The 27,182-nt window shown below is 41.2% G+C and overlaps 1 protein-coding gene across 2 annotated transcripts in view; it reads left to right on the forward strand.

Annotated features, from left to right (window-relative positions):
• Window positions 1-27,182, forward strand: part of PCLO (piccolo presynaptic cytomatrix protein) — a 345,027-nt gene that overhangs the window by 22,893 nt on the left and 294,952 nt on the right. For both annotated transcript variants that reach the window (XM_088468800.1, XM_088468802.1), the window contains exon 2: window positions 18,489-19,803. In XM_088468800.1, the coding sequence (XP_088324926.1) occupies window positions 18,489-19,803 (1,315 nt within the window). The remainder of the gene's footprint in view (window positions 1-18,488; window positions 19,804-27,182) is intronic.

Here is a 27,182-nt window from a genome sequence, read left to right on the forward strand (position 1 = left end):
TTTTTGTTGTTGTTGTGAGGTTGGCGCTCAGGCATTACTCCTACATGCATTCTCTTCCCTCTGCATCCACAAACCACGTCTGTCCTGTCTCCAGGCAAGATACAAAATGTTTATACTAGGTTCATAAAGTAAAGATGTGGAGTGACCTACTTAGAATCAGTGGGCCAAATGTAATTGGGTGAGAGTTTACAAAATGTGAGAGTCCGAGAAAAATGTAACAGAGAAAATTTGCATGTTTTAAGACTCAAAAAACTCTCACAATTTAAAATCTCATCCAAATGTTGTCCATTTTGAAGATAAAAGTTAACCAAAGTGAGAGTTTGCTGCTAAAATGTCACATTTTCTAATCTCTCACCCAATTACATTTGGCCCAGTGTCTCTTATGGACCCAGAAGTCCCTCTGGTGTCATTCTGCACATGCGCTGCAAAGGGTGCTGGGAGGGATATTGGATTTCTCTCACATCACTCTGTGAATAGAAGCCCACAAGCTTCTATTGGGAATGCCAATGATGGCGTTGTCTATCACATCCAAGCTTGGTGCATATAAGAAATGCAGTCAAACCCCTGAAACTGGCTTTTTCTGTGGTTTGATATAATTTCTGGCTTTACTGCATCCTGCCCAGTAAAAGATAACTGGACTCGATCAGTCCTGCTTCTCTAAGGATTGGCTTATTCATTTGATTTGCTTTGTCAATCTTCTGACTATGCAGGGAGGTCAATTAGGCACAAACTCCCTTTCAAGGAGGGACAGGGAGAGTAAGGCTATGGGGGGGGTATTCATTTGGAGTGAAAAGTCCGTGCTGGACTTATCGCTCCACATCGGAGGTTTTCCTGGGATAAAGTACCCGGTGAGAGCCGGCGGAAAGGTAAGTATCGCCAAAAAACTGGAATTTTCGTGTAATATTCCAGGGACCCCCCTAAAAATGTCTAGACATGGGGGATCACTATGGGTACCCCCATTTTTACCTGCTGAAGGAAGGCGGAGTTTCTGATAGCCGCGGCAGGTGCATATTTGCGGCTATGATGAAGTGGTGAAGAATAGCACTCAGATTTTTTTTTTGTAAAAATAACTCTTCCTATCAAATTAGGGGTACATAAAAATGGGGGTAAGCATATTTTTAAGTCCCTAAAATGATATTTAAAAATTCTGCAAAAATGCACCTGCCGCTACTCCTGCAATGAAGGAAACACCTGCCACATTTAATGCAACCCCTCTGGAATCCATTTTGCTATGTTTGAACTGTGTTCCCTATTTTTTTTTTTTACACCCCAAAATTAAACATAATTTTTGGGGATGTCCCGATTTTTTTTTTTTACACAGATCTTTTTTATTGGTCATTCCCACGATAACTGTTCCTGTTTATCGTGTCTCAGTTTTATCTGCTAGCAAGCAACTTGTCATATGTTTCTCTATGAGATTGTTTTGGAAATAGGTCTAGTATTAATGCAGTGTATGGATTAAGGTGAGAACTGACAGATCTTATCCACACTGAGTTTTCCTACTGCAGCAGCACTCCTCCTTTCAGACATCTCTCTCAGAAGGGTATTCAATATGGGAGCGAAAAGTCCGTGCTGGACTTTTCGCTCCACATCGGAGATTTTCCTGGGATAAAGTATCGGGCGCGCGCCCGCTTTATCCCCGTATTCAATTTGAAAGCTACGAAAACGGGACCCGGCGAATTAGGATCAGCGAAAAAAAATGAAATTTACCTGAAATTGTAGGACCACCCCTAAAACTGTAAAAACATGGGAGATCACTATGGGTACCCCCGTTTTAGCCTGCAAATGAAAGTCGGGGTTTTAAATAGCGGCTGCAGGTGTTTTTTTCCCGACATTGAAGAAGTGATGCAGAAGAGCACTTAGGTTTTTTTTTTCGTTTTTTTAAGTGGTCCCATCAAATTTGGGGTACATGAAAATGGGTACTAGCATATTTTTAAGTCCCTAAAGTCTTTATTTCAAAATTTTGCAAATATGCACCTGCCGCTAATAGCCTATTCTAGAATACACCTGCCGCATACTTGCAGAATAGCCCTGAACCTATTTCCCTATTTTTAAACAATTTTTTCCCTTTTTTTTTTTTTATTTAATCCAAATTTTCAATAATTTTTTTGGGGTGTCCCTATTTTTTTTTAAAACTTTTTTTGCCACAGTTTGTTTTACAATTACATGCCCAGGGATGCAGGCTATTTTTTTTAAGCCTGCACCCCTAAACCCCAATTCTGCACTTTTTTTCGCCACCTATTCAGTGGTGAAAAGTTATCCCCGATTTTTTTTCAAAGACTTTTCGAACCTGCGAAAAGTCTTTGAAATTGAATACGGTGTAAAACCAAAACCAGCGAAACTGACATCATCGGTGCGAAATTATCGCAAAAACTGACTTTTCCCTCCAAATTGAATTGCCCTGTCAGAGTTTTGTATATTTCTCTATTCTGAGCCTCTGTAAATCAATTGGCAGCACCCATGGGCGTAACTACCATAGGTGCAAAGGTGCATCTGCTTTGGTGCCCAGAGCTGAGGCTGGGCCCATCTTCCTTGTCATAGTTACATGTGTTGTATACATTTTTCACCATTGGGTGGTACTTAGGGGCCCTTACAAACTTTTGCTATAGGGCCTTCAAATACCTAGTTATGCCCCTGTCAGCAGCTGTAGATGACCCCTACTGTTTGTGGCCCTCTCACAGATGCTTATTCTCTCCATCACCAGATGCAGGGGGAGCTGACAAGGATCATCTCCCAGCACAGTTCCTCAGACTTTCCTAAGCTTCAGTAGCTCCTCTTTATGTTGCGCTGCACTGGTTTCCCGCTCTGCGAGCCACTTTCATTGTCACTGCCCACAACAGAGCTTTTAAAGGCCCATGCCCAGTCTCCATGGCAATCACCCACAGGTCACTGCATTAACACCTTCATTCCCACAGTCTCAGTAGAAATAGCAGTGGGGGTTACAGATTTAGGGGGAAATGTACTAAGCCCTGGAGAGAGATAAAGTGAATAGAGCTAAAGGACCTCATTCAGAGTCGGTCGTAAGCGGCCGCTCGGTCGTACCCAGCGATGTTCGCAAAACAGCACATGTGTAAGTTTCGCAATGCGCATGCGCAAACTAGCTGTTGCGATCGGAAATTTCTCTCTCCTTCAACTTGGCCAGGTCGTTAGTTTGAGTGACAGGATGAGGCGTTTGTGGGTGGTAACAGGGGAAGGTGCTTGTGAACGGGGGAGTGGAGATCCGAACGCAGGCGTGCCTGACTATGCAAACGGTGTTTTATGGGAGTGCATAATTAACTAAGTAGTGTCATGGCACATGTGACATGGGAGGTTTTTACACAGACTTGATCGTAGTGCTTAAGAGAGGGTATGGTCAACCTTAAGCTCTACGACCAGCTCCGATGGTCTCGATTAATCCTTATATGCCTGGAGATGACGTGTATTGCGAATGAGAAGGGGGCATGTTTTTAGTCTTACGGCCGCATCCTCCCCTTGCTCGTCCAGCTAAAGATCTCATCTTAACGACGCAACTTGCGAGCGCTTCATTTGCATATCCGGCCCCTTTTCCGTTACGACCGAGCAGCCGCAACAACCGACTCTGAATGAGGTTCAAAGTACCAACTAATCAGCTCCTAGCTGTCATTTTACAGGCTAATTGGTTGGTACATTATCGCTCTGAACTTTATCTCTTTCCAAGGCTTAGTACATTTACCCCTAAATGTCTCAAGAATCCCTAGACTAATGTTGAAGTGGTATGTATCCCATCATTAGAAACACAAACCAGTGTTCAGAGAATATTGTTTTTCATTATGGTCTTACCCCCAAATGTCCCACTTTTGGCAGGACAGTCCCACTTTTTGGGCACTATGGGGTGTGGGGGTTGTGACCACGGGGATAGCCCAGCAGATTGGGGAGTGCTGGGCATGCCCCCAGAGTAATGGAAACAGGGTGTGCCATGGTGCCATGCCCCCTTCCCACGAGGCCAAGCCCCTTTTTGGGGTCCCAAATTCCCAAATTTAAACTACCATATTAGATACCTTACCGCTGCGCTCAACCTGGCATAAAACTGGGTGTATCTATGTAAGACATGTGGTATGACAGATTTCATCACATAAACATGTAATATATAATAAAATAACTTCACACTGAAAAGTGGCACATATGGTATCCAACATGAAAAAGGTCATCAGGTGACCCTCACTTGTCTTCAGCTCTCACCTTCAGCCACTTGGTCAAATTACAATATCTGTCTCTCCTTTCATCTTCGATCTCGATCATCAGGAATGCTTCATCATCGAATATTAACGAAGAGTCCACTCATTGTTTGAGGAAAGGAATGTGACATGGAGAAAAAGGGAAGACCATAGGTGATACAAAAGAAACCTTTATGAAAACGTCTTCAAACAAATTATTGTGAGTAGGGTACACCCACTGTGCTTGATAGTATTGACATGGGTGTTCACTTCTGTTCCATATATACGTTTGTTGAGGTGACGGAATTGTATTTAAAGAAACCTTTATGGGTGGCATCCTCTGTCCTTCAGAGTGAGTAGGGTATGATGGCTTATACTCTATGCTAAAGAAAAAAGAGAACAAACATTTATTTAGGACATACTACACCATTGGTTCTGTTTGTTCTTTTACTACACATAGAGGAATTACATCCCCAGGATAGACCTTTTGGACAAGTTTCAGGTCCATATCAGGACTATTATTATACACGGACTTCTAAGCACTAGTGACTAAGGGGCCTCCGATGATTAAGTATTGTTCTCGCTGCGAGGGATACTTAAGTATACAACTCGCAGCGGGGGATAGTTTACACCGGAGCAATTCATCATTGCTCCGGTGCGGTGACAGCTGCTCCGAAATTCAGCTGTCCCATCGGTTAGTATCGCAGCTACAGATGTAGCTGCGTTACTTGCCTCCTCCCCGTCGGCCCGGCTATGCATGCGTGACCTGAGGTTTGCTGAATATCAGGGGGTCCTATCCGCATGGTTAACGGGCCATTTATTGATGATGAATTGGTGCCTATATCATTTATATTTTTCTCCCCTTTTCATGCTGGATATGTGCCACTTTTCAGTGTGAAGTTATATTACTATATATTATTACATGTTTACGTGTTTATATCTGTCATACCACGTGTCTTACATAAATACACCCAGTTTTATGCCAGGTTGAGGGCAGTGGTAGGGTATCTCATATCTTTTTCTTTAGTCCTTTTGGTGGTGGGTGGCCCCACACCATTGATATTCTCCCACTGTGGCTGCCGGTGTGCGCGGTGGTTCTCTATATACATTTTTGTTTGAGTTAAACTACCATGTGTTGGGAGGTATTTGACCTACTAGACTGTCCACTAAACTGGTCCTCCATTCTATCATTGACATGAGGAGCCCAGCAACATTAGGTGCATCTTTAATGAACATTTATAAATATACATTTAAAAACAGTTTTCCACACATTCATTGTTTGCTATAAGTATTTCATGTAAACAAAATGTATATTTGTCCCCCTGAGGAGTTTATAGACTGGCTGGTCCAGGGAAAAGATTCTTTTAAGTCTTAGATCGGTGGCAGCTGTTGATTTTCAGGACTACCTATTCCCTCAGTCACATGGACAGTGGGATCCCAATGGGAAATCGAGCTATTGATATACGAAAAATGATCTGAAACAAAAAAAACCCACAAAACAAAAAGAAGGTGGAAAAGTCTGCTAAACTTTGATACAGGTGATAAAGAGAATAAGGGGTATATTTACTAAAGTGCCTGGTTTTAGAAATGCAGATGTTGCCAATAGCAACGAATCAGATTCTAGCATTTATCTTGTAGAAGGTGCTAGATAAATGTTAAGTAGAATCTGATTGGTTGCTATGGGCAACATCTCCATTTCTAAAAATCCGCACTTTAGTAAATATACCCCTAAGGGCTGTATTTATTAACATTATTTTTACTAAAATAAAGTGAAAAAGGGTGTTTTCACACCCTTTTCACATTATTTTAGTTTCACCTGTAGTTACTATACGGCAATTGGAGTAGAATTAGTAAAATTCTACTCCAACCCCCAGTATCACTTATTTTTAGTAAAGCAGATCGCATTTACCATTTTTAGTAAAGCAGATCGCATTTCCCATAATTGTAATGGGAAATGTGATCCGACCTAAGTTACTAAAAATAAATTGTAAAAGAATACTGGGGGAAGCCCTGTGATAATAACGCCACCTGGAGGTGGCGTTATCCAGGGTCTCCCCCGGTTACCGGGCTTCCACTCTGCTCTAACGGGGAGAGCAGAGGCGGGAGCCGGTACCAGTAATCAGCTGTGTGGTCTAAGCAGACCGCAAGCTGATTACTGTAAAAAAAAGAAAAAAAAATTAAACATTTTTTTTTTCACTTACCTGAATCCAGGGACCGGTGATCGGGCCTCCGGTGATGGCTCCTCTCCGGTGAGCTGGTCTCCCATAGTACACTGGGGCCCGGTCATCAGGTGATCGGGCCCCAGTGCAGTATGGGAGATCACCTGATCGGGAAGCCAGGAGAAGATCACCGGAGGCCAGGAGGATGCAGGTAAGTGTAATGAAGGGAGGGGGGGGTCGCGGGTTGGGTCCGCGATCGCGGGGGGCGGGGCTTAGCACCTGGGGGCCAGGGCTTAGCGTCGGTGGGGGGGTAGTAGCGGTGGTCGGTCGGCGCATGCGCGGGCTCTTAGTCGCGGTATTTTTTCCGAAAATACCGCGACTAGAGTGCGGATGGGATCCGCAGGGACAGAGCTTTATCGCAAGCTCTGTCCCTGCAAGGGATTTATAGTAAATCCCTGTGATATTGCCTGAATTTGCAATGCGAATTCACTCGGTAATATCACACTACAATCCGCATTCAATATGCGGATTGTAGTAAATAGAGCCCTAAGAGTGGACAAATAAACCACATCACAGAGTCAACAAGAAGAACGTGATTAAAACATTTAAAAAAAAATTTGAGGTAAAAGGGAGTAAAGTGTAGATACATTACAACAGGGCAGCTTCAGCACAGAGGCAGCAGGGGGAAGGTAGAAATAAGACAGTCTGATGAACAGAGAAGAAAATTTAAAGCGTATAAATGCACTTTTCGCCTGTTTTCAAAGTATCTCCATATTCACTTCCCCTACGTGAAAACTCCATAGGCAAAAACAGGCGAAAAAGTTTTTTCAGCAGAAGGCAGGAGAAAAGAAGTGCAAAATCCATAGTTTGGGGTACAACTGTGAGAACTTGGTTCCCTTTGGACCCCCCCCCCCCACCCAATGACTAATATGGCAAAAAAAAAATTAAGTTAATTCACCCCAAAAAAGACATGTAATTTTTGGGGCAAAAATGAAAAAAGTGTTGGAAAATGGAAAAAAGCGGGGGGCCTGGTACTTTGTGGGCTATATGGTTGGGACAGGTGTTTTTGGAATTGCAGCAGGTGTATTTTTGAGATCTTTTAATTCTTCATTTTAGAGATATCAAAATATACTAACACCCATTTTCAGGTACCCCAAATTTAACCTCAGTACTTATTTTTCAGAAAAAAACTTTACTTTCTATCATTTTTCCACACATTTGCAAATATGCATATAACAGCCCATTGCAACAAAATAAGTTCATTAAATACCTTTATTATAGCTACAACTACTATTCTATATGGATTCCCAGGGTCCCTGAAGCTTTTTATGGGGTACAGACTGATTTCCCCACAAAAAAAGAGGTTCTTTTCTCTAGTTTTGCTTTGGAGAACATTCGCCTATCTGCGTTTTTGGGTGTTTTTCAATTGAATAGGGCGAAAAGCGGGACTCGCATGGAAAAAACGACGTGGCAAAACAGGCAAATAAGGCGAATTCAATCCGCTTTTCGCCAGACGGCACTTTTCGCGGCTAATTGAACTCTGCCCTTAGATGGAAAGTTAAATTATTTGCTGATAAAGTGTTAATAGAAAATATTACAGACTTACATGAAAAGGTGGATGCCTGGATATTAATAAAAGTGCAAAAAAAACATAAATGCACCTTAAGGTATTTCATAACAGCCAAAGAAAATAGAAACAGAATTAAATATAAACATCCCTCAACGAATGGTGGAAATAAATTACTGTATGTTATACATATTCACAAGAGATAACTGAATGAAGCTGGTGGAAACGGAATTAGTTGTTCAATAATAGACCTGAGTAACTGGTAACTGTGCTCTCCTCTGCTGTCACTTCCAGTAATAAAGAAAGCCTCCCTTGAGGGAATAAAGGAGAGTCGTTCTTTATATTTCTCCAAGCCCCGTTCCCTCATTACCGCCGGACATGTGCTTCTTACTGATAAAGAAACTGCTATAGCTTGTTTTTGATGATGAGGCAGAGCCAATGAAGTCTTTCAAGATTAATTGAATTCGTTGGCGCAGCCATTAGAAAGCTAAATATTGAAATTTATTGTCAGCGATGCCTTAAATTTTCCATAGGAGAAATATGCTGAAAAATGGGGTGAATATCTCTTTTAATCAAAAAAGAAATATTAGTCTTTAATAGTTCTATGTATTACTGTTATTGCAGCAAAAAGTAGTTTAAATTGTAACTGTAATTGCTTTCTGGATTTTACTACACTCCTTTACATAACAATATACGGTACAGTACTATATTTGAGGCATATAATCAAGTCTTTCTTGCCAGTTTCATGCAAAGGTGTACAGTATCATTATGAAGGTTCTATTTAATGTCCTGTCTAAAGGTGGATACACAATAGGACGACAGATCGGCCGTCTGCCTGATCCGCCGTCCTATCTGACAATTGGCAAGTGCCAGTGACGTGCGGTGAGGTAAATGGTTGGGGAGGCACTTGCTGGTATTAGAGCCAGATTTACAGATACATATATGAACCCGAGGGTTCGTGTCAGCATGATACAAAGGTGCAGCAGAATATAGTGCTGGAAATATGGTGTGTTTTGATCAGGGATGTATGGAAAGGTAGACATGGGAGGCAGTGCCTCACCTGCCATACACTTTTTACTGCACAGTTTTGACTATAAAAAATAGAATAATACAAATATTATATTTATAATATTTTCTTTACATTTTTCTTATAATCTTATAGTCAAAAATATGGAGTATACCTAAGTATGACAGGAAAGGCTCTACCTCACCTGAACGCACATCTCAGGTAAGTGCATATTAATTGTCTGCCCGTTGTGCCGTACCTGATGGCACAACTGGGCTGGCATTTACATGTGCCTGCCCAGTTGTGATGTCAGTCACCCGCAGCCTCTGCAGAAAGTGTACGGACAGTTGGCTGACCACCCTTACACACAGCACGATGTGCAGATATATAGGGCCTAAGTTTTGGTTATTTTAAGTTATCGTATATACTCGAGTATAAGGCAAGTTTTTCAGCACATTTTTTGTGCTGAAAAAGTACCCCCTCGGCTTATACTCGAGTGAAGTGTGTAGCGCTGACCGGACGGAGTTCGGTCAGCGCTACACAGCACAAACACACAGCCGCCGGAGCCGGCAGCTGTGTGTTTCTTGTAATCAGCAGCTGCTGAGAGTCTGTCAGACTCTCAGCGGCTGCTGCTGCTCCCACTGCGGGAGCCATCTTCCGGCTCCCGCAGTGGGTAATGGGAGAGATGTCATGAGTAATGACGTCTCTCCCAATCAAAGCGGCCGGAGGAGCTGTTAGCGGCGGGACCAGGAGCGGGAGTTTCAGGTAAGTGATTTTTTTATTTATTCTTATTACGTCTCTCTCTACTAGGGGGGAGGGACTACTGGGGGCACTACCAGGGGGCGATTACTACAGGGGGCATTACCAGGGGGGAATTACTACAGGGGTCACTACCAGGGGGCGATTACTACAGGGGACACTACCAGGGGGTATTACTACAGGGGTCACTGCCAGGGGGTGATTACTACAGGGGACACTACCAGGGGTATTACTACAGGGGGCACTAAAAGGGGGGATTACCACTGGGGGACTACCAGGGGGGGATTACTACTGGGGGCACTAAAAGTGGGGGATTACCAGTGGAGGCACTACCAGGGGGGGATTACTACTGGGGGCACTGAAAGAGGGGATTACCACTGGGGGCACTACCAGGGGGGATTACTACTGGGGGCACAACCAGGGGGAATTACTACTGGGGGCGCTACCAGCTGCTGCATTTCCCACCCGAGGCTTATACTCGAGTCAATAATTTTACCCAGTTTTTTGTGGTAAAAGTAGGTACCTCGGCTTATATTCGGGTCGACTTATACTCGAGTATATACGGTAGTAACGTTGTGCTTCCTGATGACAATTAGCGTCTTCACAGTTTCCTATGAGAAGTACACTATTGGACATCAGCTATTTATAAATCTCAATAGTGGATAGAAGGTCTCATTGGTGCAGATCTACTGGGGAAAACTAAATGAACATATAGTGTACACTGGGCCTGATTCAGCAGCGTACGCAGTTACAACTGCAATCGCCTACGGATCGCAGCTGCAAAAATTTGCTAATGCTTGCCAAAGCACAGCCGACATAGGGATGCCCACTGCTGCTTTCTCATATTTGTCCAACTTCGCTTTTCTGCATTGGTACCATCAACGCACAGCAGGTCTGCCCAGTCGCAGAAACTGCAAGGCTTGCAGCATGCAGTGAGTACTCAAGCAGCGTAGGCTTTCGCAGTGGCTAATGTATGCATTCCCATGAACCAGTGTTCAAACGGACAGGCAAATCTGCATATTTTTGACCACACCCCCGTCACCACCCCCAAATGCTACAGCCTGTCACTCACTTTGCGATGGTTTCCTCTGTGCGTCTGTAATCGTAGCGCACATGCAGTGCAGCTTATACGCATGCACAATGGCAAACAATCGCTCGATGTGCATCCGTATTCACATTTGCGATCGGTATTGAATCAGGCCCACTGTGTATAATTCAATGTGGATGTATAAAACTCACTAATTTTGGTGAAAAGGTTGACATGTTTTGTTGATAGTACAGTCAATAAGTTGACATGCAATTAGTCGACAGGGACATAATGTCAACAGGTACAAAAGGTCAACTGACAAAAGGTTGACAGTGCAAACGGTTAACTGGATTAAAAGGTAAACAGGCAAAATTTACTAAGCGGCGGGTTCTCCCGGCATTTTGGTGGTGGTGTGGTGGCGGTTTTGCTATCTGCAGATTTACTAATGCCAAAACCGCTGCAAATCCGCCATCAAAACACATTTTAGAATCGAATAGAACAAGGCTGCCATTTAGAAACCACTGCAAAACCGCCAATAAACCCCGGGGGTTTAGAACAGAACAGAACCCGCCGTCCAACCACCACCAAACTGCCAGGGTTTAGAAAATGTTGCCCAACATGTCCAAATGGTCAACACAAAAATGGGTTAGGGTAGGGTTAGGCACTTGGGGGAGGGTTAGGCTAAGGTTAGGTTTTGGCACTATGGGGATGGTTAGGGTTAGCCACCAGGGGGAGAGTTAGAGTCAGGCATTAGGGGGAGGGTTAGGGTTTAGGATTAGTGAAAAAAAATAATATATATATATATATATATCGGTTGAGAAACATCCATCAAATTGTTCCAGTAAAATCGTTTTAAGAACTACTTGACTTCTAAGAGCCTTTCTAGGAATTTTCTCCCTATCAAGCGATAGAAAATAAGCTTATACCACTGAGTGTTCCATATCATCGAGATCGAGTGTTTATTCAGACCAGTTCCATTTTTGTATATACCCCTAATGAAGTCCCATATGTGGACGAAACACGTAGGGTCATCGCTTTGAAAAACCTGCACCTACCACATGAGAGGTCCACCTAAGAGCTCACACCTGTAAGGGTGTGGGTGGCAGATAACATCTATCCTTCTGTACTGGGGCAGGTTTACAAAAAGTTGTTTTATGCAATTTATGTATTGATTTGTATTGTAAATTGTTTTATATATTTTTACCTCTGTTGATATACCAAGAATAAAATATTCAGGTATAAGAATTATGGGCTGCTATAGGGCTTTTATTTTATGAATAATATCCAAAACATAAACAAATGGTGATTTGAAGACTAATTAGAAGGTTGTGTTTGACCAACAGCTAATATTGCAATAAATCCCCCTAAGTGGTGGAAATTTCTCCTATTCAATTAATATTCAAAGTTGTAGCCCACCTAAGGTACCCCCTCTTTATCATTTCTATTTTTAGGTCCTCTACTAGTAGAGGTCCACCTAATTGGTGCAGCTGAACCAGTGTAAGCACGATATAAGGGTTCATCTTGTAAATATAATATATATGTGTGTGTCGACCTTTTAAACCTATCTACCTACTGGGGAAAAATAAAATAAAATATGTGTGTATGCTGTGTATAATCAATGTTCTTAGTTCTGGATGTATAAAACCAATTTTGGTAAAAAGGTTGACATTTTTTGTTGATAGTACAGTAACTCCTCCTGTCAGTTCAATAAAAAATAATTCTTTCAGCAACGCTGAGGTCTCCTCAGCGGGAACATTTGGCATCCTAAACTCTCACAACTGATTCCTCATCATTACTATTTTGATGAAGGAGCAGAAACGTGTATCAAGCCATTAAACATTTACTTTTGGGACTTCTTTGTCTAAACCAGAAATACTTGCTAAGGGCTAAGCACCTGCATGGTCTATTTGCTATATATGGGACAATATGACATTGTAGAATTAGTGCTTTATGACACTTATTAGCAATCTGCCAATTTTGCAGTTTTAAATGTATTATGATTATGAAATAGAGTGAAAAACAAGAGATTGTTGCTGGCAGGATTCCTTTGAATGCAGTAACATTCGCTGTCAGGAAGAGTTACTACAGTGTCTACACTTTTTCACTAAAATAGCATATTATACGTATTATACGTTCAGAGCGAAGAACATTCAATTAAACATAGTGTACACTATATTTTTGTCTGGCTTGCCACATCTGTAAGTCCAAAGCAAGTTAATAAGTTAAGACGGAAAAGAACAGACTTAGAAAGAAAAAGGGAACAAACAGAAGACAAAATAAACCAAATAAACATAGACACCACTGAAACCAAATGTTTAGGCTCTTTTAAAAGACATGTGAGGCAGGTCCAAGCGAATGTGCAGTGGTATGGTAAGTCCAAAGCAAGCGAACCTAACTGTCCCTACCTGAGTCTTCAGCTTCCAGTGGCGGAAGCGTGTCCTCACTCTGCCTATACTGCACAGGAAGATGCACAATGTATTTGTCAAGGACCGTTGACAAAGTACCTAGGCAGGTACAAAACGCGTTGGTCTTATAAACAAAGTGGAGGAAGAAAAGCGGACTACCAGTGGATCAAGCCGTCACGATAATCACGGACCCTCTGACGTAATTCCTGGCCGCCGCGCTCAGCTGCCGCTACCTCACAAATAAATTTTGCGGCTTCCCGTGCAGTATAGGCAGAGTGAGGACACGCTGCCGGCACTGGAAGCTGAAGACTCAGGTAGGGACAGTTAGGTTCGCTTGCTTTGGACTTACCATACCACTGCACGTTTGGACCTGCCTCACATGTCTTTTAAAAGAGCCTAAACATTTGGTTTCAGTGGTGTTTATTTGGTTTATTTTGTCTTCTGTTTGTCCCCTTTTTCTTTCTAAGTCTGTTCTTTTCCGTCTTAACTTATTTATATCCTTTTTTATTTTTAGCATCAGCGCTCGTTTCTATTCTCCTTTAAACTTGATTTTTTTATAACTGAGCAGCTTTTTAAACTAATATCCGAGCGCAGTTCTTTCAAACATTCTTTTGCCACATCTGTGCCAAAGAAACCTTCTGTCTACTACTGTATATCGCTTTTAGGGGAAATTGGATTCCCCTTGTTTTCCACCATAACTGCTCAACAACTTCTAAAGTGTTGAACCACGAGTCTTGTCTTCAATATTTATTAAACTCAGACATTCTCTGGTGTAAAACCACTTTGTAAAAATTTCTTTGTTCTAGTTGCAAAATTTAGGGTTTTTAACAGAGAAACTCAGCACATGTTCTCTTTATACTAACCAGAGCTCAATTCTGCTGTTGTTTTAATGGACTTTGGTGTATATGTATATAGAGTACCTATATATTATTGTCAAATTTATTGTCTCATGAATTTCATAGTAATGAGTGTTGCGTTAGTGATTTTCAGGGCTCATAACTTTTTATGTCCTCCTAGCATATGTCATAAGTTTTTCAGTTCCATTTAATTTTTTATATACACATAAAGCTCTGGTGGTTTGCATACATTTTTATCTGTAATTTGACCTATACATACAGTACCTAGAAAGAAAGCAAAGGTTAAAGCGGCACTGTCATATGACTACTAGATGTTACATATCCTCACCCTACCCGATCCTGCTCCATGCAGTTATATTCCCAGCGCTCCTCCAGTTTTTCTTACAACCCAAGCCATAAACCACAAGGAGAGGTTTGAGGGACCAATCACAAACTGCAATTTAGAGTTAGCAGCTTATGATTGGACCTCCCATTCAATGTCTCCCTTTGCCATCATTTAACAGTGACAAGTAGAGTGAATTTGCTGGATCTATAGTACAGATCCAGTGGAGAACAAGAAATAATGTCTGAATAGAGCAAGATGAAAATGCTAGGGTGGGGAGAAGTGTAGTGCGACTGATTGTGTAGGTGGTAGTGAAGCTATATCAGTTCTCTGGTTGCTGGAATGTATGTGCACTCAGGATATGACTAAGATGTCTTCATTATCCTATAACTACTAGGAGATAAAAAATAAAATTACAATACATTTGCTTTAACTCTATGCAGATTAGGGATGTGCGCCGGACCATTTTTGCCGGATTTGGATTTGGATTTGGTTCTAATTCGTCGTCCGGCTTTGGATTTGGATTTGGATTTGCCAAACTGCGGTGACTGGCTTTGGATTTGGATTTGGATTTGGATTTGGATTTTTTTACAATAATTGACAAAAAAAGCTAAAATCACATAAATTGGTCTTTTTTTTCTTCCTAGAGTATTATTAACCTCAATAACATTAATTTCCAGTCAATTTAGACCATATCACAGCTTATAATATTGTTTTCAACATTATTGGCCAAAGGTTGCAGTGAGCTGACTGGTTACTAAGCGACAAAGCAGCGGCACAACGACACAGACACCACAGTATAAAGCACATCTATGACACATTGCCACACAGCAGTGGCAGAAATGAAAAGTAGTGCACCCACCCAGTGGGGTACGGCCAGCAGAGTCACAGTACTTGTTTACAAAGTGGGCTACGGCCCTAGGAGTCACAGTGCACAATCTTATTAGCATTACACCGCACATAGGGCCTGATTCACATTACACCATAAAGTAGTGTCTCTTATTTATGTTACGACACACAGTAGTGCCCCTTTTACACAATGCCCACAGTAGTGACCCTTTTACACAATGCCCACAGTAGCGGTGTCCCTTACACAATGTCCCCCAGCAGTGGTGCCCCCTATGCAGTCCCCTTAGTAGTACGGTCCACTATGCAGTGCCCCCAGTTGAATGCTCCCCAGTAGTATGCCCCCCATTAGCAGGCCCCCCCAGTAGTATGTCCCCCATTAGCAGGCCCCCCCAGTAGTATGCCCCCCATTAGCATGCCACCCAGTAGTATGCCCCCCCAGTAGTATGGCTCCCCCAGTAGTAGGCTGCCCCAGTAGCAGGCCCCCCCAGTAGTAGGCTGCTCCAGTAGTAGCCCCCCCTGTAGTATGGGCCCCCCCTGTAGTATGGCCCCCCCTGTAGTAGGCCCCCCCAGTAGTATGGCCCCCCCAGTAGCAGGCCCCTCAGTAGTATGGCCCCCCCAGTAGCAGACCCCCCCCAGTAGTATAGCCCCCCCAGTAGCAGGCCCCTCTGTAGTATGGCCCCCCCAGTAGTATAGCCCTGCCCAGTAGCAGACCCCCCCCAGTAGTGCAGACCCCCCCAGTAGTATAGCCCCCCCCCAGTAGCAGGCCCCTCTGTAGTATGGCCCCCCAATAGTGCAGATCCCCCCCAGTAGTATGGCCCCCCCAGTAGCAGACCCCCCCCCAGTAGTATAGCCCCCCCCAGTAGCAGGCCCCTCTGTAGTATGGCCCCCCCAGTAGTATTGCCTCCCCCAGTAGCAGACCCCCCCCCAGTAGTGCAGACCCCCCCCCAGTAGTATAGCCCCCCCAGTAGCAGGCCCCTCTGTAGTATGGCCCCCCCAGTAGTATAGCCCCCCCCCAGTAGCAGACCCCCCCAGTAGTGCAGACCCCCCCCCAGTAGCGCCCCCGGACCTTTGACAAGTAAAAAAATAAAAAAAATAAAACTTACCTGTATCCCCGCTCCCGCGCCGTCCGCTCTGTCACACGCTGAGGAGGGAGCCGGAAGACGGAGCTCATGTGTGAGCTCCAGCCGGCTCCCTCCGTGCAGCAGCCAATGAGAGTCTGTGTGACTCTCATTGGCTGCTGTAACAAACACACAGCTGCCGCTGGCGGCTGTGTGTCTGTGTCTGTGTAGGGCAGAGCGCTATCACTGCGCTCTGCCCTACACGCGAGGAGACCTGATGTCGGATTCTCTAGTGAGAATCCGACATCAGGCGGCCGCCGTTCGGCCCCGAACGGGGATCCGAGTCAGGCGGTGAACACCCGAACAGGGTTCGGGTGGACTCGGATCCCCAATGTTCGGAGCGGTTCGGATTCCACAGAATCCGAACCGCTCATCTCTAATGCAGATAGGTGACATGCATGCATATTGTATTTCTGTGTATACAGGGCATGATTCGGCAAGGAACTCAGTTGCTAATACGCACGCATCAATAGATTAATTTGCATTGCGCATGCATCACAATGCACAAACTAGCAATTGCGATGGGAACTGCATTTGCAGAGGCTACGCAGACCTAGGGCAAAGTGACTGACAGGAAGTGCCGTTTGTGGGTGGTGACGGGGGGGTCGTCAGGTGAAAGCAGACGTGCCAGTGTGTTTCAAAGCCAATGCATGGGCATGCATAAATTAGCCACTGCGTTACCAGACACCGCCTGAGGTCTCATAGCGTGCGCAGAATTTAGCAAATCCTGCGTGAGGTCTGACCTGCCTTAACCATGCGTATGGGTCCAATGTTACTCTTTGTTACCAATTGTTTTACTATGTTCCCCTGGTATACGGATGTGAGTAAGGGGAAGTAGGCATCCTTATGTCAGGCTGCGTTTGCATGTGACTACACACATTTAAATAGCACAGCTAATATTAGCAACTGCGGTGCGTGCGTATAAGCAGAATTGCGATCCTTGCTGAATCAGACCCACAGTACGTTAAATGGAAGAGATTATGCTGTGTTCAAGACACGTGGGAGAGTATAATTAGGTCTTATTTCATTTCAGGAAAAATGTGATACTCCTGTGACTCATTGTACTAGAGCCAGCCATTACACTTTTGCTCACTGTGTGAAACTTTTTATGGGTTGATAGTCCCATCACACCCACACCTAAAGAACAAAATAAATCCATAAAATAATCTACCTGTCCAAATGTTGTGTAATATGAAGAAACATGAGAATACTTTAACTGTAATCCCTCATGTTTGTCATGGTGATTCGCATTAAGTAGAAATAATTAATGCATCACACTAAACCCATTAAAAAAAAGGTGAACAATATAAACAGCAGTTTCTACATAACTATGTTTGAATTTAAGCCCATATGTAACCATACTAATGACACACCATTCAAAGGAAGCGCACATTAAAGAAATATATGGCAAATTATTTTAAATGTATATACATAGCATCAATAGCAAACATATAGTTTTTAGATAGTTAATCACACATTTCTGAGAATGCTGGCACAATTTATACATCTAATGCATATTTCCACATTTGTCATTGCATAAGCATCCAGGCCTGGTTGAAGTAAAAAGAATAAATATATTTATCACAGTATAGCATATAACAAATACTCATGAACCATACTCAGGGTTGGACTGACCCACAGGGGTACAGGGGAAATCCTTGGTGGGCCCCACTGCCTGGTGGCCCCATCCCTTCTTCTAGGCTACCTGGTGAAGCAGGACCATTGATGTACATGTATGCTTGGCTTGTTTCTATGGAGACTACACCAAGATGTGCCACTGAGGTGCCTGGCCACACCCTCGGTGGTGGCTTGCCACACCCCTTAAGCATGGGCCCCTACCACCTGGAACCTGTGGGCCCTTCATGTGCCAGTCCGATACTGACCATACTGCTTTGTGAGCTTATATTGGAGCACATATATGAGGATCATTAGTTTACAACATACCAAAGATACTGTACTCAACAATTGTTTCTCTGGAGCTATCAAAAATTTAATCATACACATTTTACAAACAGAACTGTGAATAAACCAATTCATGTGCAATGGCATGGCAAATTATTATATAAAGATATACTTTTTACCAGTGTCTTTGAACTGCTGATAGCACTGTGTAGAGAGAAAAAACAACCACAAGCTATTAAAGGAATAAACAATTAAGAAGTAATTAGTAAGATAAAATGTAACTTTTTACGTTGCATAAAAATTATGTTGTTGTTTAACTTCATACATATTTTTCCTTTATTGCAGAAATCAAAACATTGATGCTTCCCAATCACCAAGACATCCAAGTAAGCCTCCTGATCCAGGGCCAACTGGTCTAAGTAAAAGCAGAACAGTGGATGCTTTCAAAACTGAAATGAAAACACCTGGTCGAAGTCCTTCATCTATGAGCTTGAGAGAGCCTAAAACTAGACCTGATAACGTAGAAGATCAGAAGACTAGTATGATGAGTGGTTTTCTTGCAGACAGTAATCCAATAAGTATGGTCTCTTCTGTAGTTAACAAATTTAATCCATTTGAAGCAAAATCTGATTCCAGTGCACAAAAAGAAGATCTGACTAAGAAACAAAGAGAACCTGAAAAAAGAGAAGATCCTAAAGGAAATGTCAGACCTGTCCTTCAATCGCACCAGTCACCAGGACATGACCAACAAGGACATGCTAAACCCACAACACCAACTCAACAGCAGTCTACTAAACCTATACAACAGCAATCTGAGACAAGGCCACTTTATACACAACAGAGTCCTGCAAGGACATCAACACAATCATCAAATGCCACAAAATTACTTCCACACACTCCTGTCCCCAAAGAACCATTGCCTGAAACTGTAACCCCCATGAAACCCTTAATTCAACAGCCAAAACATACTACCTCATTATCCCAAGGACGAGATTTTAAAAAAGAATCAGTGGAGCAAGACATCTCTTCTAAATCATTACCACCAACAATGGGAAAACAGAGCTTTCCACAACCTGGAATTTCAAAATTACCCACAGATGTATCTAAAATAGCACCACAAACACCAGAGCCTGAAAAACAGTCCACACAGCCTCAAGGTACTGCCAAACAAACTATACAACAATCTGGTTCTATAAAGCCACAACCACAGCAAATGATGACTGCTAAGAATCTCCAGCAGCAAGTATCACCCATGAAGCAACCGTTGCAACAACCTGATCCTGCAAAACATCAAGGACCTGCTACACAGCCACAGCAGGCTTCACCCATGACAAGCACAAAACAAACAGTACAGAAGCCACAGCCAACACAGCCTAGTGACATTAGAAAGCCTGACCAGATATCAGGGAAATCAGTGCCTACTTCACAAACACAGCCCATAACAGAGCTACCACAGCAAATAGAAAAAGGATCTATTAAACCGCAAGAAGGCACATCACGGAAAGTGTCTAAAGCAGACTCACAGACTATGTGTCCTCTGTGTAAAACAACCAAATTGCTGTTGGACCCAAAAGAAAAACCCAATTATAATACCTGCACCCATTGTAAAACTACTGTATGCAGTTTGTGCGGCTTCAATCCCAATCCACATATAACTGAGGTAAGTAAAAATGTTTATAGCTAAAAAATATAAAATTAGATATTTCTGAAAGCAAGGTATTGTAGGCAAATGCAAAAAGTTAATAGTATTATATATTATCGCCCATTTGCAAGACGCCACAGTGCTAGACTGTGGGGAAAACAGGAAATATAGATGTGTCCTCATACACTGTGGCTTCACTTGCCCCAAACAGCCCCTCCCAGTGAGCCAGGTACCGGGCAACTTGGCTGCGCGAAGCGTCTTATTTGCTCAAAATGTGCATATTATACACACAGGAAGCGACAACATTACTTTGCTAGGTTACACTGATCAATTTGATATGTGACATTTGTACAACTGAGCATATGAGTCTGAATCTGCATACTGAGTGCTGTGATGCAGCAGCCACGGCTTTTTCTCACGCCAAGTTCAGTTGTGCTTCATCTACATACATGTTTAAAACTAATTCCTGTGCTGTTAAAGTCACAGACCAGCGTCTCTAATACACTGTGAGGGGTGTTTTGATGCAATTAAGATGCAAAATTTAAAGAAAAAGTCGCTACACTACGCTGCTTGGTGCAGCTTAGTCATGCAGGGCGTCTCACACCATATGGCGTGTTGAGTTTAGGGGGTCTATTTACTAAGCAGTATTAGGAGACAGAGTGAAAAGTGATAAGAAAGTGATAAGGTGCCAGCCAATCAGCTCCCAACTGTCATCTCACAGGCTGTGTTTAAAAAATGACAGTTGGGAGCTGATTGGCTGGCATCTTATCACTTTCTTATCACGTTTCACTCTGTCTCCTAACACTGCTTAGTATATAGACCCCTAGGTGTATGAGGACACAGTTGTAACTTTTAGAACTTTTTTTTTGCGCTGAATCTGGAATTATTGCTGTAAGACCAACGCACCTCAGCAATACTCACTTAGGATATGGCTGCATACACTTTCATTAGGTACCCTCTTTAGCCCTGCAAAAACCGAATTTGCCACTGGTTCATCTTCATTTGCATTTCAGTTGGATTTTCTTCACTTGCAATCCATGGGAAGTTATCTAATTGTAATCCATGGGAAAAGATAATTGTAATACACAGGAAAATATTATTCTTGTAATCCACAGAGAGTAAAAATAATAAGCAAGGAGATGCTGAGAGCCATTAATTGCTTGGGTGTGTGCAGAACCAGCATGCCCATTGCTGACAGTACCTGCTAGAACATGCAGGCTCTTGTAGAACTACAAGTGCAGGAATGCCCTTGCGGCCTGGATTTATCGGAATCTTTAGTGCCACAATGTAAAGTGCAGTTAAATAAAAACAAAAATACCATAACAGAGTCCTTTATTTTAAATAAAAAACATCAGCTCTATTCCATCATTTTTCCGATTCTAAATCCTGACTTGTTCTTTTATTATATTTTCCGTTAATCCAGTAGATTATAAAAATGGTTCCAATTGTCATTTCAAAGTAATAGCTTAATGTGGCCTATTATAATTTGCAATGGTTTATTCATCAGACATTATTAGAAATGCAATTTCCTTTTTGAGTAACAAAAGTAAGTACATCGAAGTCTCAACAGTTAGTGTTGTCCCCTTTGGCAGAAATAAGTTAATGTAAGCGTTTCTGGTTTATGATTAAATCTCATGAACTGGGACAGATTTCCACCTATTCCTTTAAACTGCTTCAACTGTGTAATGTTTGAAGGAATTCTTACATGTCTGCTTCTTCATCCAGCAAGTTTTTTCAACACTGCTTGGATCTCTGAAATATACTCCTGGCCAGTACAATTCTCAGAAGACTGTTATGGGGCTTATACATCAGGCAGCTATCAGGGCAAATTTCCGTTCTGCCGATGAATCAGGGAATCATGAGTCAGGGGATCTGGAAACTCCAACATGTTGCACAATCTTGATTTGCTCATTACGACCCAAAAATGATCGGAATTGGCAAGTCGGGTATTGTTGGATCAGATCGGCAGAAAGGCGAACCATTTATCTATGGTACACATTAGTCCTTTATATAGTTATTTGTGTTTTGTTTTTTTATTTTTTTAATTTGGCTATACTAATATTTAAAGTATTCTGCTTTAACTAAAATGTGAAGTAACTAGACACTTTGGGGATGATGCAGTGCCGGATGCATATTGGTCACAAATACATATGTGTTCATACAGAACCATGCAATCAGCATATACAGTACCTTAATTGTGTGTGAATCCTTTAAAGTATGATGACATACTTTTAAGCATATAATCATACTGTTGAGATGACATGTCACCATCATGTTGACGATGACTGGTGTTTTAATGGTTTTTATATATAAGTAATAAACACAAAATACATCCTATCTTCCACCTCACCAGCAGGGTGTAACCTGGACTTTGAGTAGTAGTGCTGGGAACACCTTTTAGCACTCTTAAATATTTATGTGAATGTTTTGTAATCTTAAAGGACTAGATGGGATGAATCAAGCATTGCATTTTGATTGCGATGCGTCCCGTCAATGATCGCATGCATTCCAGCGGTTAGTAATGCCGTATACATGAAGACTTAAGCAAATGACAGCTCTCTCGATAAGAGCTGTCATTTGCGGTGTGGAGACTTCCAAGATTATGACCCGGCAGTCTTTCTGTGCATGCGCGTCCGACAGCCTGCGTGTGCGCAAGTCGTAGGGGAACCTGGGAGAGATCCTATTGGATACGTCTTGGGGAAGACTCATATAAGAAGCCCATATATCTACAGATGGCATTGCTTAACGAGAACATGCTCCAGAAAGCTTTCTTCTCGGAGGTTGGTGCATATGGTGATTGCGGTCAAGCCCCGAAAACAGCATTCTCGTAGGGGGTGTGGTATAAAAGATAGACAGTAAAAAGGTCCACAGTGTCTAGATTAGGGGTGGGCTATGAGCGGCCCCCAAGATGTTGTAAAACTACACATCCCAGTATGTCCTGCTACATATAGGGGGGAATTCAGTTAGCTGCAGAGTTTACCCCACTGCTAACTGATTGCACTGCCCAATTCAGTTAGCTGTAAGAACCCCGCAGGCTGATTACCGGAGGCAGGATTGTTTCTGGCAGCCTCAGGAGCTGTGAGGAAAAATCAACATTAAAAATTAGCATTTTAACGCATGGGGAGACACATTGATTCTGCATTTTATGTGGAATCAGTGGGTTAGCGCACATTGACCCACTATTTACTGTGCAGGGAAAAGGCTAATTCATTGAATATCTATTCTCTGTGCAGCGCAAACAATTAGCTGCGGCTAATTGAATTCCCCCTTTATTGTTTTTGCTTGCAGGTTAAATGCTGGCTGCTTTTGTATGTAGCCCACAAATAATGGACAGATCTATTTTTACACTACAATTTAGATTGGAGTTTACCCCCCTCTCAATTCTAAATCTCTCTGCACATTTCAAATCTGCCCTGCCTGCAGTGCAACATGGTTTTGCCAAGTTGCAAAGTTACTTTGCACCCAACTCAGAATCAGACCTCATGTCTGAACATTTAGAGGAGAGTACATCTGTAATAAAGAAGCTGGGCTTTAAAGTGAGATGACTCAGCATTTACCGCTAAGTGCTATGTACTAAACTTTTCTGTATGCTATTATGAAAATCAACATAGACTCTATTATAATAGTTATTATACATGTCATACATTGGTATTAGAACAGTAATGATATTGCCACTAATAGAGTTATTGCCACTAATAGAGTTTGTAGGTTTATGTGAGAAGTCCTAGGAGTCAGCTTTTCTAATGTGGGTATATGAAATATATTGCTATAACATGCCTATTCTATTGTATGGCATATGGAATAAATAATATGTCAGGTACAGTAAAATTCTAGAAATAGATTAATAATTTTAATAATACTATTTTCTTTCTAATTTCTAGTGTGGTTGTCATAAAGTTATAGGTTAGCCAAGGTACAGCGCCAAAATAGTTCCTTTGAGAAGTAATGTAAAACTATCTCTCCATCTGACTGGACACAGTTCAATTTCACATTGCTACTGTAACTGGAAACAGTGTAATTGAGATGCTTTGGAGAGCTGTAGAAAGTTGTAGTGTTTAGGATAGCTAATACAGGATCCTGTTTTTTCAAGATGCTTTTGTGGTCTATTCTTCAGTTTAATTAGACCATTTAAGATGAGATTGTCACCCATAGTCTGTATTGATAAAAAGGAGCTATTTTCTAAATACCCCGACTATTTGCTCCTCTGTGTACGCTATGCACTGTCTGATTTGTTGATTATTTTGGCAAACACTTTTGTTATAAATTATTTAGATGTTATGTGTGTAATTGTGCATCCTTTGTTCTCATGAAGGTCCCAGTATTTACTATTACCATTTTAAATAGAAATAAATAATTTTTAAGGTATTTACTTGTGTCTTAGTTTATAAATTTTAGGTGTAAGAAAAAGAGATATAGTTAACATAAATATTGCTCAAAAAAGTATATTACAACTTTAAATATAAATATGTCTTTATGACGTGGTCAAAGATGAGATTTCTAAATTTATCATTGTTTGGGCAAAAAATTATAAATATACATATTTTCAACTGAAGTGATTTTGGTTTTCTGCATTGCTGGGGAAATTTCATAGAATATTTATAATGTATGAAAGTTATGTCCACTTGTCAAAAACTGTTTTTACCTCTATGCAGTAGTTTGTCTAACTCTGGTAGTGTGTATCCTTTATCTTGTACATAACATTTCCCTAATATAATGAAAAACAACATTTATAGAATGCAGTTTCCTGATTTTATTAATGGCCTCAAATACACAACATTGTGGGATAAACTTCCCATTCATGTCTCCTAATGAAAACATTTTATTAGAATATTGTTTATTTGAGCAAAACACAATGCAAACATTGTAAACGGCCTGTGAGTGTGTGTTTTTCTATTTATTTTATAGGACAATTAGTATAAGTCATCCTTGTCATTTAAGCATGTAATAATAGAAATCATAGTGAATACAAAATATACCAACACATTTATTTTCTAACTTAAATGAACCAGCATAACAATTGCCTCATATAAACCAAATAAAATAATTTAATTGCAAACATCACATCATAAACTGCATAGCAGACAGTGTTCAGGATATATATATAATACATTTCTTTTTTCTATAATTAAATATGAGCTCATTTTTCCAATATCTCAAAATCTAACTTAGGATTGTTAGTAGTAATACAAAGGGCATTGATAGGTAGGAATGACTGCATAAAGGTGGTCACACACAGGCTGCTACATACAGCTCAACCCAAAAAGTCAAGCAGCAGTTTCATTGTTCACTTTGTCTTTTTATGGCCATATTGGATGAGATCTTGTTATGTGGTATCTGTGACAAGTGGACAAATCACTTCCTGCTTCACTGTTGCTTGTTAATGTGGTTTAAAAATAACTACACATATATGGGGTAGATGTACTAAGCCTTGGAGAGAGATAAAGTGTAAAGAGATAAAGTACCAATCTGTCAGCTCCTAACTGTCATTTTTCAAACACAGCCTGTAAACTGGCAGTTAGGAGCTGTTTGGTTGGTACTTTATCTCTTTCCACTTTATCGCCCTCCAATTCTTAGTACATCTCCATAAGCTCATAGCAGCCATCAGGCGATCACAGTTTTCACCATGCTCAAAAATGAGCCAATCATTATTAAGCATTACAGACATTTTGAGGCCACTGATGCTGTGATTTTAGGACAACCGCCCACAGCGTGCATAGCCAGCTTAAGGATGGTTACACAATGGATTGTTTCCAAAGAGCAATCTCCGGTCCCTGTTCAGTTACAGTGGGGAAGCACATTTTCTATATGCTGTGCCTTCCGGTTTCTATTTATAGAACTTACTTTACACATTTCTTTTACTGACAGTTTTGGGTCTTCGCACACATACGCACTTTCTCTGTGCCTGTGTTCAGTGTAACAGAATTCAGCAATAATGCACCTACAAATAAAGAAGATGGTTTCCCATGGAGTTAGGTACACACCAGTCTCCTTGCCTGTGCCAATTGATGGATCAATGCAGGGAAAATAGAGGAGCCTGCACTATATTCATAACTGTTTGCTGGCACACATGCTAGCTGTAGTCTATAGACCTCTATAAGATGAACAATATGGACAGTATAATGTAACAAATGTAATTTGCTAGGAGAAATCCTGCTGATTGTGAATGCAGCCCTTCAGGTTGTAGCCTTCATGAGATTAGCCTGTTAACTCTTTCCTTTCTGGATTGTTCATGTTAGGGGGAGCATTGTTAAATCATATTAGTTCTATGTGGAACCATGTTCTCTATTTTAAGGTACTTGTATCTGAATTTTGATGACAATCAACACACCCCATATTAGCAAAACATGGGTGCAGAGATGAACCCTTACATTGGCCAGTATTGTTGCTAGATAGGGGGGGTAAAATAATCGACTGCAGTGCATTTATAAAGAAAAATTATTAGTATAACACATAATTCTTTTAATTTTAAAATCTCTATTAAAATGTAAACCATTGTTTACTTGTTTTAATTAGACACAGCCTGATGTTATTTTCTTTATACAAACTCCATTTTAAATTAAACATTCACACAGATTGCTATAACATTTTATTGATTTTTGAAACTGTATATTTTAACATTACTGTTTGCTGTGTATCAGCATTGATGTTAAATTAAAGAGATTTTTTTTAACACTTGAGTAAATTATACATTGATATGCATTGCTAAAGAGGTCAACTGCAGCGAGCCATCTGCACCTTTGTTGTGTCTCCTGGCAACTGTAATTCACTACTATGCCACCCCATGTGACCAGCCTTACTGTAAGCCAGCACAGGAAGCACACTTGTTTAAACAGACAAGATGATAAGTATTTCTGTCCTGCTAATATTGTGTTAGTTGCTTGCTCATGTGGAGCACTGATAAGCATTTTACAATACCAGTTACTTTAACATGTTTAATTATTTGTGTAAGGGTGCAGTGCAGCATTATTATTATTATTATTATTGTCAAATTTTATTCACAGGTGAAAAATAGATATTTACACAGTTTTTGTAATGTCATTGTAACCAACTGATATTTATTATTGTATATTTATACAGTATTATGATTTCTATCATTACAAAATGCCTAAAAGGTACACAAGGTTGTTGTTATTTTTTTGTTCTGAAAAGATGCACAATGACAGACATTAAGATACAAATGTTAATGACAAATTTTGTTAATGTTAATTTGTCTACATAGTTGCGGACACTACAAATGGATTGGTACAGGATTATCAGCCATTACTACATTTTATAACAGCCTGTAAAAAACTATTTACCAGTCTGAAAAAAATAAATAATGACCATAAAAAATCAAACCTTTACAGTTTATAATAAGAGTGATAACAAAAAGTAATCCCCCAGCACTCAGAATGAAA

The sequence above is a fragment of the Taudactylus pleione genome, unplaced genomic scaffold, assembly GCF_031769625.1.
Source record: "Taudactylus pleione unplaced genomic scaffold, aTauple2 ptg000086l, whole genome shotgun sequence".
Taxonomy (NCBI): domain Eukaryota; kingdom Metazoa; phylum Chordata; class Amphibia; order Anura; family Myobatrachidae; genus Taudactylus; species Taudactylus pleione.